Here is a 13,930-nt window from a genome sequence, read left to right on the forward strand (position 1 = left end):
AAGAGAGAAGAGAAATAAAGAGAAAGAGAGAAGAGAAATAAAGAGAAAGAGAGTGAGAAAGAAAGAAGAGAGAAAGAGAAAATGAAAAATAGATAAGTAGAGAAAAAGTGAGAAATAGAGGAGTAGAGAGAAAAAACAGTGAAAAATAGAGAGGTAGAGAGAAAGAGAAAAAGAGAGAACGAAAGACAATGTAAGATAAGTATCAAGTAAGATCTGATATTTAAAAGTATAAACGAATGTGGAATCACTATTTGGTAAACGACACTCCATATTTGCACTTATTATTAATTTATTTATGTGTTAAAACTGTTTATTAGTTTCTCAGGGGTTCGTCTGTGTAAAATATTTCACTCTTCTACTCCTTAATGATAAAACTCCTGCATCTGGACTGCAATTGTAAAAACAGGAGGATCAGTGAGTTTTTAGGCTTTTTTCTCGGTCACATGACATCATCACGCTGTTCAGTAGCTCCTCCATTTCCACTCGCTGTTGTGTTTTTAACGTGGATCTCCATGGAAACCGTGGCGCACCCAAAGTGTAATTACGGTGCGCAGCAGTGGACAAATATCTATCTTATTAAAGGCGAGGAGACGAAACTCAGAGATGTGCGTCCGGACGGGACTAAAATTACCGGAGGAGCACGGAGTTCAGAGAAAAACAGTAGATAATTCAGCCTGTAATTTTCTCAGAGGACGTCTGAGAAAAACACGAACTTGATCGTTCTGGACGGGAATAAAATCACAGAGGATAAAAAAAACCCATAAAAGAGAAAATTACCCAGAACCCCCTGAGAAACTAATCTCGAGACGTTTGGGTCAGTGCATTACTGGTATTGAATTTTGATACCCAGGTGTTTTGAGTTACCTGGTCGAGGCGCAGGGCTCCGCCCTGGAAGCGCTGGCTGCGCAGGTGTTGGGCGAGGCTGTGCAGGTGCAGGACGGACTCCTGGATGAGCTGGACGGGGTGATCGGGGGAGCAGGGCGGGAGCTCCTCAGAGCTGAAGTGTTTATCAGGAGATTGGATCATACTCTGAGCGTGATCATAACTCAGCTTAATACACGAGCGAATCACCGAGCGCCCGAACCACTCGCTCAGAATCTGAGAAAAAACACCAGATACACATCAATCAGAACAGCAGAGCTTCAGTTAAATACAGCATTTACAACCTGTAAAAACAGAATTCTACATTATTTTAAATAAACCCAATACAGACTCTGAGCTCTGTAAAACCGCTGAGATCTAAAATCTGCTCAGAACTCTACTGAACTAAACTGAACTGAATTAAGTTGCATTTAACTAAATTTAGTTGCACAGACCTGACTGGCATTGAACTGAAATTAGTTGTACTGAACTAAACAGATTCAAATTGAACAGTAGCGATACAAATAGAACTGAATTGAACTGAACTTAGTGCTATTGAACTAGGTAGTCCTGAACTGAATTAAATAGAGTTCTGAGTTAAATAGAACTGAGTCAAACTGATTTAAACTGACTCAAATAGAACTGAAGCTGAGTCGAACTGAACTGCACTGAGTCAAATAGAATTGAGTCAAATAGAATTGAGTCAAATAGAATTGAGTCAAATAGAACTGAGCTAAGTGGAACTGAACTGCACTGAGTCAAATAGAATTGAGTCAAATAGAACTGAGCTAAGTGGAACTGAACTGCACTGAGTCAAATAGAATTGAGTCAAATAGAACTGAGCTAAGTGGAACTGAACTGCACTGAGTCAAATAGAATTGAGTCAAATAGAATTGAGTCAAATAGAACTGAGCTAAGTGGAACTGAACTGCACTGAGTCAAATAGAATTGAGTCAAATAGAATTGAGTCAAATAGAATTGAGTCAAATAGAACTGAGCTAAGTGGAACTGAACTGCACTGAGTCAAATAGAACTGAGTGGAAGTGAACTGAGTCAAATAGAAATGAGTCGACTAGACCTGAACTGACTTAAATAGAAATGAAATCAGTCATGAGTCAAATAACACTAAAACGAGTTGACTAGATCTGAAATTATTCGAATAGATGTAAAATGAGCCAAATAGACGTCAACTTAGTCAAACAGACCTGAAATGATTTGAATAGACCAGAAATTGGTAGAACAGACCTGTATTAAGGCACAATTAAGACACTGAACTGAATTAAGATTTACTGCGTTGAACTGAAGTGTTTGGAACTGAATTAAAGTGAATTAAAGTGAATTAAAGTGTGGAAATGATGAGCGTTACCTTCCCCTCGGGAGAAAGAGTCCAGATGACGGAGAAAGTTAAACGATCAGTCTGAGGATTTAAACTGCAGAGTTCCTCACACAGCAACCGCGGCAACATCGGGATTACCTGCAGATAACACACACATACACACGCACACACACACACGCACGCACAGTTAATATATACTGTATAACATTCTTTTATATACTGTTGTAATTTATTTTGTATATAACTGTTATATATATGTTGTATCCCAACAGGGATGTCACACGTCTATCTGTGGATATGTTTCCATGATGTTTGGATGTTTAATAAACTGCATAAAACATGCTTATCAGCTGAAATCGCTAACGATGCTAAATGCTAAATAATTTTCATTCAAGGATTCAAGGAGATTTTATTGTCATTCGCATCACATGTGCTACATGAGGTGAAATGAAACTGTGATCTCACGATCCAGTCCACACCCAAGAGCTGTTATTAAAATAGATAAATATAGATAAAATAAGATAAAAAATAAAATAACACAATAAAAAGAGAATAGAACAGAACAGATAAAGATACCAGCTGTGGTGAACTCCAACATGTATTTTTAACGTGTTTTAAATCATGACGATATTTTGTGATTATATTGTAATATATATACTGAGTATAGTGGATTTGATACAGTGCTTAAAAAATGACAAACACAAACTGAGATGATTAGAGCTGTTTAATTGGAGGAAGTTTATAAAATCTCTGTATTTAAATGTTGGTGATATTATTTTATATGAGTCGGGCCTCTGTTTGGTACAGGCTGTATGAATGGAGATTGTTGCGTAGCTACGTGTTTGTATTGAAATAAGTGTTGGAATAAAATAAAACCATTAGAAAACAAACAGTGTGGTTTATAATGAAAGTGCTGAGTAAAATCTGCAGCTCCTCCCTGTAGAGAGTTATTAGTGTATAAATGGATGATCTAAGAGTTTATTTTGTATATAAAGACGAGCCGATCGTGTTTATGGGATGAATCATGGTTCAGCTGCTATGTTTAGACGAGCGTCCCGAGATTTATGGCGCGTACGGATGAGACAGCACTAACAGAGTGAGGGTGCAGAACAGGCCCGGAATGTGTTTACGTGCCGGAGACGCGCCGCTCGGACCGGGACGGGGGGACGGGGGGGACAGGCCGGGACACAGCCTTCATTAAAATAAAATATAGTAATTAGACTGAACAGTGCATTACACTCATCATTAAACAGAGAGTATTATACCTGTTTTATACAGTGTTAGAATACTGAAGGTCTATGATCTAGATCAGGGGTTCCCAACATTATTAGCCCACCGCTATATTCTCCACAGCCCCTTTAGTATTTTAAATATAGTTTTAAATAGCAATTTAAAAGCAAAAAAAGCACAAAACCATCAACGTCCGTCGTCTCCTTTTTTTTCCTTTGCCTGTGAAAAGAGCTTTGATTGGCGAAAAAAATCCAGCCCGACCTGAACCCGAATCCGAGCCTGAGCCCGATTTAAACCCGACAATACTTTAGTACGTGAAAGTTAAAACTACTATTTTAACTACAAGTCTGAGCTATAGGTGCCTGTATTTCCTCATTTCTGTCCCAATTTTTTTCATTATCTATGCCCCTGAAATGATTCAAATAGACCCAAAACAAGTCGAATAGAGCTGAAACTAGTCGAACAGAGCTGAAACTAGTCGAATAGAGCTGAAACTAGTCGAACAGAGCTGAAACGAGTCGAACAGAGCTGAAACGAGTCGGATAGAGCTGATACGAGTCGAATAGAGCTGAAACTAGTCGAATAGAGCTGAAACTAGTCGAATAGAGCTGAAACGAGTCGAACAGAGCTGAAACGAGTCGAACAGAGCTGAAACTAGTCGGATAGAGCTGAAACGAGTCGAACAGAGCCGAAACGAGTCGAACAGAGCCGAAACGAGTCGAACAGAGCCGAAATGAGTCGAACAGAGCCGAAACGAGTCGGATAGAGCCGAAACGAGTCGGATAGAGCCGAAACTAGTCGGATAGAGCCGAAACGAGTCGAATAAAGCCGAAACGAGTCGAATAGAGCTGAAGCGAGTCGAATAGAGCTGAAACGAGTCGAATAGAGCTGAAACGAGTCGAATAAAGCTGAAACGAGTCGAATAGAGCTGAAACGAGTCGAATAGAGCTGAAACGAGTCGAATAGAGCTGAAGCGAGTCGAATAGAGCTGAAGCGAGTCGAATAGAGCTGAATCAAGTCCAATAGAGCTGAAACGAGTCGAATAGAGCTGAAGCGAGTTGAATAGAGCTGAAATGATACGAACAGACTTGAAATGATTCAAATAGACCTGAAATGAGTCAAATCGACTCGAAACGAGTCGAATAGACCCAAAATGATTCAAATAGACCCGTAATGATCCGAATAGACCTGAAATGAGTAAAATAAACCTGAAATTAGTCGAATAGACCCGAAATAAGTCACATAGACCTAAAATGAGTCAAATACACCTGAAATGATTCTAATAGAACTAAAAACGAGTCGAGTAGAGCTGTATTAAACCACAATTAAGACGCACTGATCTGAATTGAGATGCTTTACCTTCTGAACCAGATAAACGCTGGTAGCTCTTCTGCTGGCGACAGAATCCAGCGCAGTGCCCTCCTCCACAAAATAACTCACATCAGCAATGTGCACGCCAACCTCGAAATTACCTAAAACACAAATAAATTTAAATACAGTGATAAAAATATCAGTGCTACAGTTCATAAAAATCCTATTACTTACTATTTATCAGAATAAAATACGTAATAAACACAGTACAGGTTCAGACGTACCGTCAGAGAGCTGCCTGCAGGACAGAGCATCGTCCAGGTCTCGAGCAGTAGCCGGATCAATCGTAAATATACACTCCTTCCTACAAACACAGAGAACATAACAGCAGATATTTAATTCACATTAAATAACACTAACTGTTTACAGTGTGAACAAACACTGAACACTTTTCCACATGGTTCAGATCAATTACAGGCAGACTATTATCATCACCTATTAAACAATTGAAGAAGAAACAGAAGAAGAAGTGTTGTGCTGAAATGTGTACAACAGATTACAGTGCTGGTGATTCTGTATCTACTGTAACTGTAGATTAATTACAGAGCAGTATGAGTACAACAGATTACAGTGCTGGTGATTCTGTATCTACTGTAACTGTAGATTAATTACAGAGCAGTATGGGTACAACAGATTACAGTGCTGGTGATTCTGTATCTACTGTAACTGTAGATTAATTACAGAGCAGTACAGGTACAACAGATTACAGTGCTGGTGATTCTGTATCTACTGTAACTGTAGATTAACCCTTATTTATAAACACTAATAAAAGTAATTATTTTCTAAATATCTGATGAAACATCCTGATCATGTTCTGGGTTACTGTAGAAAATAGAAACTCTAACGGCTCTTTAAAGACTCTTTTACCTCAGATCTCTTCTTTTGGCGAGTTCCTCAGGCGGGATGGACCACGGAAGGTTCTGGGGGAGGCAGGCCAAGGCTGCTTCTTCAAACTCGGAGAAATCTACATCATATTCAGTCAGAATTGCTTCTGTTTCCGGCTCAATTTCACCCGCCTGACCCAGAGACTTCATCAGTCGCCTACAATCAGAGAGAGAAAGCGACAAAATATAATAAATAACATTATATAAAATTTGCACACAATTCAGCATGAAACTACTAGAATTACTAGGGCTACTAGAGATTCTGCGTCCTCATACGAGGACATTACATTTCTGCTTGTCTGCACCATGATCTAGTGCATCTAGTGGTCACATGATAACATTACAATCAACTGACTGAAAACTAGATGGCAGGAATCCCAGTCAAAGGTTTCTACAGCCAGTCCAGACAGAAACATGGGCCGTTGTGTAGAGCTAAACTACTGAATTAAAATAGATTTTCTCCATCGATAAACGGAAACAAAGATTTGTAGAGCAAATTTCCGTGACTTTTTCATAAATTTCTGGGTATTTTCATTGTTACAAAACTTATCCAGGCCTGGAAATTGCTGTTTTTAAATTCCATGACTTTTCCATGTTTTTAATGACCATACGATCCCAGTGGATTTAGGACATTTTAACACATATTAAGGTCTTTTCTAGAGATTTTTTAAGGATCTAAAAGCTGATCATATGTTAAATCCACGGGGTCGGCTGCGTACCCCTCGGCGAAGGTGTTATCGTAAGGCCAGTGCGTGATCCTGCAGATGAACAGGGTGTTGGCGTAGTCGGCAGGGCGGGAGGGGAAGTCTGCGGGACAGTCCGTCAGCGGGACGTTGACTCGGGGAACGCGGTGGTCGACGGGAGAGAACATGGCGAAGTGTTTATCCGGGAGAAACTTTATAAACCCTGACGCTGCTCTAGAGTGCTTCTCCTCCACGATATAAACCACCTGAAATAAAAGAAAAAACAAGACTTAATTATTACAAATCAACCGCACAAAAACTGAACAGAAATAAAAAAACTAAAACTATAAAAGCTTTTCAAGATTTAAATGGAAAGTTTTAAAAACATCCTGTGTAAAAAATACAGGGTCTAAACATAAGCGTGGAAAAATATATATAATACTGTATGTACTTTTGGCATTAGCCGTTACAGCTATCCTATATTGTAATCCCATAGGCGAGAAAATATACTGTAAATATACCAAAACTGATCAGATTCGTTTACCATTTTCTCCCCAATTTACAAGGCTATTAGGATTCCTCCCCCTATCACTAGTGATGCTCCAACACCAGGAGGGTGAAGTACAAGACCAGCACACGCCTCCTCCGATACATGTGAACTTCTTTTGCCGAGTAGCATCACAGCGCTAACGCTCGGAGGAAAGCGCAGCGACTCGGTTCTGATACAGCAGCTCACAGACGCAGCCTTGTGCTGATCCACATCACCCTAGGAGTGATGAGGGGAAAGAGAGAGCACCATCTACTGTACTGTACCCACCCAGAGAGAGCAAGACCAACTGTGCTCTCTCAGGACTCCGGCAGCTGATGACAAACTACATGAACAGTGGCAGCGCTTAGACCGCTGGACCACTCAGATTCCTGTTTAAATAAAAACCCTCTTACCGTTGCAGTTTTCTGGACACTTTTGTCTGCAGATGATGCTGGAGCTGAAAAAAAAGAAAAAAAGAGTGAAAAGTAGAACATTTAGGTCAAGATCTGAATTAAACTAACCAACTAATTTACGTTCTGTTCTGTTGGTCCAAACTTAAGCAAAGAAGACTCATTAAAACATTAAAAGTCAGTGCTAAAAAAAACTCTACTGAATCTTAATATGCAAATGCTTCCAAAGCCTTTAAAATCAACAGAGTTTATTTTTTCTCAGGGACTTGGGTAACTTTCATGTCGTCCTCATACAGTGACATTAAATTTCTGCTTGTCTGCACCATGATCTAGTGCATCTAGTGGTCACATGATAACATTACAATCAACTGACAGAAAACTAGATGGCAGGAATCCCAGTCAAAGGTTTCTACAGCCAGTCCAGACAGAAACATGGGCCGGGTCAAAATTAATCACATTTTATGCTTGAAACAAGTTTATGTGCTTACTGTAGAAAAGCTAAAATATCCCAAATATTAAGGACACTTTAGAATGGTTCAAATGAACTTCTGTCCCCATATACAGTGATTGTTTTGTACAAAAACGGCTTCCCCTACAAAGAAAAAAAGTTTAGATTTTATACTTGTTAGGCCCTACTAATCCCAAATAAATAACAAACTAACTAAAATTATATTGGTACATATAATATACCTATATATATTTATATATATATATATATATATATATATATATATAAAACTCTACTGATTCTCAATATACAAATGGTTCCAAAGCCTTTAAAACCAACTGAGTTTTTTTATATCAGGAATTTTTCAAGTTCCTGATATAAAAAGTTCAAGTTCTGATCTGCACTGGAACTGCAGTGTTTAGGAGTGTTAGTCCTGCTGTAATGAGATCAGTAGTGAAGATGCTGTACTTTGGACCGGGTGTAGTCTTTAATAATAGTGAAGGCTGGCTGATCTACAGAAGTAAGGAAGAGAAGTAGTCCATCCAATACGAGATAAATCAGAGTAAATCGCCTGTTTCTGGGTTACTGACCCACAAACGTGGCCTAATCCTGTGGACGTTTCTCATAAGGAAATAAAGCTGCTTTTAACTGAACATCAAAACACTTCAGTAAACAAGATCAGGAAGTTAAAGTGGGACAAACAGATAACAGGAAATAAAAACTCCATTAGAAAGTGGAAGAACAGTGGGGGGAACATCATCTTCCAGGACGAAATGTAGTGGAAAATAAGTCTCGAAATATGGTGATCAACGATCACGTAAATGTTTAGTGAAAATGTACAAATGTTAAAAAAAAAAAAAAAATCATCAGAACACTAGAAGGGATATGTTGTTTAACAGTGAAAGTAAGAGCTTTACCACTCACACACACTCACAGTTCAGTGAAGGGAACTAAAGGGATTTAAGGGACTAAACAGCGTTGTGTGTATCTTTAAGAAAAGCTCTTATCAGTGAGGCTAACCGCTAAAAACAGCTTCAGTTTACTAGAAAGCATACAGTTACAACAATATCAACACTAGATATAATGTATCGTGATAATTAGGGGTGTAAGACAATGTTAATATTGTATCATCGCGTTATTTTGTTTTGCAATAATGTATCAATGTTCAAAAACACTGAATTATAATGATTAATTTAGAGTTTAGATTAGTTAAGAATGGTTATCGAAAGATTGCTGGTTTGTATCCCAGTCATGCAGCTTGCCATCAGTTGTTGGAGCCCCGATTTTTGGAAAAAAAAAATGAAAAGGATTTTAAGTGGGCTTTATAGTGCTAAAAATACGGTTGTATAATGTATCGCCTTGCTTACATTATCACAATATATTGTGATTATATCAAATCATAACCCCTGTATTGTGAAGCACTTGTTAGATGTTCACGCCCACTGTTCTAATTGGATCAAAAAATTAAACATTGTTTTTTTTTTTTCCAGATTTTATCATGATTATAGCATACTGTACAACTGTATGACTGATTAAATGTACTTATATTTTTCACACTATAAGGCGCATTATGCGACACTAGTAAGGAACAGGGCTGTCACCATGTTTCCCTTCTAATTCAGCAGGTCTTAATGCTGGAAGGGGATGGGGGATAGTTAATCAAGTATAGCTAAGCTAAGCTAAGTGAACAAAACTGTAATTCTTTAAAAAAAAATCTTTCAAAGTCCAAAAATAAATATTTAAATATTTAAAAGTTAAACGAGAGCTGGATGTTTAATCGAAACAGATTTCTCTCCTGAAACCTGTTTATTTAGGTTTCTCCAGCACTAGGGTTGGAGCACTTTCATCACTGGCTAACCACTAGCGCTTAGCGCAGTTAGCTGGTAATGCTAATGCTACTCCAGCAGTGCTGGTCGGGGTTAGCAGCAGACTACAGATTAATAATACTCAGATCTCCCTACTGATATCAGACTGTCAACATCGGTTCATGCCTTTAATAAACGTTTAAATACTTATTTTTATTCTCTTTCTTTCTGTAGTGTGTGAACGTTGTGATGATGCTGACAGTTTCTTACATTGATGAGTCTGTGTTCGTTTAGTTTATCTATTTATATATATTTTCTGAAATCTGTAAAGCACTTTGTTAGATGCTCTGGAAAAGTGCTAAATAAATAAAGATTACTTACTTAGTTACTTACTCACTTACTTACTTAACGGCAAAAGAGATAGCACTTAGCGGCTAATAGCACCTTATAGTACAAAAAATAAAAATACTGGACAATGTATTGCCTTGCTTACAGTATCACAATATATTATGATTGTATCGAATCATATGAAGTGAGTAAATCCCTTTACTAGATCATATCTCTCCCAGTCCTGCTTTAATCTGAGTGATAATAAACGTATTGTGAGCTGAAGTGAAAGACAGGAGTTATCTGAGGCCGTAGGAGTGATGGATTAGGCGTCTCAGTGGGATGAATGAGATGAGTTATTCTCCAGCAAAAACAATCCCGTCTTTCAGCTCGTCCCATCACTTTCGGCGCGCCTGACCGGAGCAGACGCTCAGGAATCTCCTGCTGTTGTGATTTTCCTGAGTTAATGATTTAATCTGTGGATATTTCTGGAGGACAGGTACCAACAAATATGTCTTGATTTTATAGATAGCAGAACACACACACACACACACACACACACACACACACACACACACACACACACACACACATACACACACACACACACACTACACACTAAACACACACACACACACAACCTTTGGCTGTTTAGTCATCAGCGAGTGACTCAACACACTGACATCAGCGTAAACAGCAGCAGTGCAGTACCAGCATAAACGGACCTCCTGAACCGTCCCGGGACTTTCTGAGGGGGGCAGGTTTCTGCAGGACGTCTACTGGACCTTTGGTCAGATGAGTCAGGGCAGCGCTAACCTCATAAACTCATCATTGGAGTCTGAAATCTGATTGGCTGAGGTCAGGGATGAGATATCAGTGGGACTTTCGGATTCAAGACCATTTGCAGGACGTCCAGATGAAGACCAAGAACATGCTACTCGGGTCTGACCCAAGACAAGCCCAAGACTTGGGAACACATCATCACCCTTTTTACATGTTAGAGTAGAGCATGGGTTATACTTAAACGTTTAAAAAGTTCTTTACACAAGATCTCCCCACCTGTTCTTACCAGTTTCAGTCCCTTTCAGAATGAGCCATTTAAGGGCTCTGACACTTTTATGCAAATGAGCTGTTGCTGGCCACGCCCCATGAATTTGTAGTAGTCAATTCCTAGTCTTTACTGTAGTTACGTTTAAGACACGACCAAGACTTTGGAGTAGTCGAGTATTGAATCCTAGTTTTACTGTTTGAAAGTCTGATAGTTTTTGTAGTTCTCGAGTCCTAGTCACAACCAAGATTTGTGGTAGTCAAGTCCTAGTCTTAACTGTATTAAGAGTCACAGTCTGAGTTTTTGTTGTAGTTGAGTCTTAGTCTTTACTGTAGTCGAGTCTGAGCCTGATAGCTTTTGTGGCAGTCAAGTACAGAAGGGTCCAGATCAAGACTATGTAGTATTTGAATTCAAATTAAGATCTTTATGTAGTGCATCATTAATACCTCCTGCTCCTAAAATGACATTCAGAAAATAAAGAAAGAGCAATGCTTCCCAGCTGTGTGAGCCTAGGCCAACACTGCTGCACCATAAACTGATATAAACTAACATTTAGTCTAGCTCTCTGCAAACATAACCTTGCACAATAGTAAGTAACATTCAAAATTAATGATGTTATTAAAAAGTAACTTGCTCTTTGTCCATTAAATGGCAATTAAGCTGATTAGCAACCATGTCGTAATGTTAATAAATAACATTTCGTTTGCAGTTTTATGATTAATTGCAGCAATTATGATTAATGATTAATACTAGTCTGTGCTAAGCACTGATGTTTATAATCATACTGTATTTGGAGAGTATATTCAGATACGTGCTTTCAGTCCAGTAATGAAAAGACCGTCATCAGGTGAATGATGCAGTTAGTTAATAAATGCTAAGTAATAAATGCTAAGTAAAAGTAAAACTGAATTTCTGGTACCTTTGTCCTGTAGACTGACCGACTGCACTTTTCTGATCAGTTCCCCGGTCTCGTCTCCGCTGTAGTGAGCCTCTACCATCACGTCTGGACTGCAGGGGTTTCCAGAACCTCCAGGACCTGCTGGAGCTCTTCCTGCAGGAGTCTGCTCTCGATCTTCTCCATTCCCCACCTGAAACACAAGCAGTGGAGTAAAAGTATAGGCATAAAATGACCACCTCCTTGTTTCTACACCCATTATGCATTATTGTTTCAGCTCCGCTGAGGAACCTTGTCAATCAGTCAATCAATCGATCCATCAATCGATTCTCTTTGACCCAGCTGGAACATAAGGCGCCATCTTCTACCATCTCCTTCTTCACTGTTCTTCCTCACGCTCTAAGAGGTCTACCTCTGCTTACCATGCAGTTCCCAGGTCAGTGCTTGATGTGGTAAACAGTTTTTCTTCATGAACAGGACCTGACCTCAGACCTCCTCATCGGTGACCTTCTGCTCCCATTGGATATAAAGAAACCTCCTTAGGCATCTATCCTCAAATCCCCTCAACCTGCTAATAATTTTCTTGTAGGTTCTCCACGTTTCTGCTGCTTACAGTGCCCACAGGACCCTGCAAACAGGTTGCCACCCATAGGACACTGCCCACAGGACCCCACCCACAGGACCCCGCCCAAAAAGGAAACTGCCCATTAGAAACTACCCACAGGACGCCGGCCACAGGATGCTGTCCAAAAGGAAACTGCCCACAGGAAGCTGCCCAAAAGGAAGCTGCCCACAGGATGACCCCCACAGAAAGCTGCCTAAAAAGAAACTGCCCAAAAGAAACTACCCACAGAATGCTGCCCACAGGACGCTTCCCACAGGACACCGGCCGAAAGGAAGTTGACCAAAAGGAAACTTTCCCAAAAGAAAACTGCCTAAGGAATGATGCCCACAGGAAGCCGCCCAAAAGGACACTGCCCATAGGATGTTGCCCAAAAGGAAACTGCCCACAGGACACAGCCCACAGGAAGCCGCCCACAGGACACTGACCACAGAATGCTGCCCAAAAGGAAACTTGCCCATGGGACACTGCCAACAGCAACCCAAAAAGAAGCCGCCCACAGGAAGCCGCTCAAAAGAAAGCCGCTCAAAAGGAAGGCGCCCAAAAGGAAGGCGCCCAAAAGGAAGGCGCCCAAAAGGAAGGCGCCCAAAAGGAAGCCGCCCAAAAGGAAGGCGCCCAAAAGGAAGGCGCCCAAAAGGAAGCCGCCCAAAAGGAAGCCGCCCAAAAGGAAGCCGCCCAAAAGGAAGCCGCCCAAAAGGAAGCCGCCCAAAAGGAAGGCGCCCAAAAGGAAGCCGCCCAAAAGGAAGCCGCCCAAAAGGAAGCCGCCCAAAAGGAAGCCGCCCAAAAGGAAGCCGCCCAAAAGGAAGCTGCCCACAGGATACTATTGGGGGATTATTATTCTCAGTGCAGCAGTGACACCCAGCAGAACACACACTAATACCTCATACACCACCACCATGCTAATCAGTGTGGAGCTGTAAAAAGGATAATGGGTGTAGAAACATGGACGTGAGCCTAATGTTATGGTAGATCTGTGTGTGTGTGTGTGTGTGTGTGTGTGTGTTGCGGTGCTGCTAGGCAGATTATATCAGAGTGAGGTTGTGTAAATAAGCAGTGTGAGCAGAGTAATTAAAGCAGCATGAGGAAGCGAACCTCCATCTCCAGCCCAGAGGCAGAACACGGCTCAGATCCAGAGTCATCTCAGGTGAGCTATTTAAACATCTCCGCTCAAATCGCTCCCAGATATGACTGATATTAAAAAAATGTTTTTGGACGGAGTTCTGATGATGATAAGTTTATTCCAGCCAAGTGATGATTCAGGAGTTCTAAAGATAACAGCCGAAACCACAGTCAGCTCGGCTGCGTCTGAGGGCTGAAGGGTAAATCAGGTACGTGTGATTTCTGACTGCTTTCATGAGAATAGAGATCCATAGAGTACACCAGGAGGATCAGGGCGAGTGCACACCTCCCCCGATACATGTGAAGTCAGACTCCGCCTCTTTTCCAACTCCCACCAATTAATGCAGCATCAGTAGTGCATG

General features: G+C 40.5%; 1 protein-coding gene across 1 annotated transcript in view; it reads right to left on the reverse strand.

Annotated features, from left to right (window-relative positions):
• dis3l2 (DIS3 like 3'-5' exoribonuclease 2) overlaps positions 1-13,930 on the reverse strand; it is a 40,575-nt gene that overhangs the window by 17,250 nt on the left and 9,395 nt on the right. The window contains exons 7-14 of the mRNA XM_049482598.1: positions 11,852-12,020; positions 7,308-7,351; positions 6,402-6,631; positions 5,666-5,839; positions 5,023-5,102; positions 4,787-4,899; positions 2,228-2,335; positions 865-1,098 (exon numbers count right to left, since the gene is read on the reverse strand). Of these exons, the coding sequence (XP_049338555.1) occupies positions 865-1,098; positions 2,228-2,335; positions 4,787-4,899; positions 5,023-5,102; positions 5,666-5,839; positions 6,402-6,631; positions 7,308-7,351; positions 11,852-12,020 (1,152 nt within the window). The remainder of the gene's footprint in view (positions 1-864; positions 1,099-2,227; positions 2,336-4,786; positions 4,900-5,022; positions 5,103-5,665; positions 5,840-6,401; positions 6,632-7,307; positions 7,352-11,851; positions 12,021-13,930) is intronic.

This window comes from Astyanax mexicanus, chromosome 8 (assembly GCF_023375975.1).
Source record: "Astyanax mexicanus isolate ESR-SI-001 chromosome 8, AstMex3_surface, whole genome shotgun sequence".
Taxonomy (NCBI): domain Eukaryota; kingdom Metazoa; phylum Chordata; class Actinopteri; order Characiformes; family Acestrorhamphidae; genus Astyanax; species Astyanax mexicanus.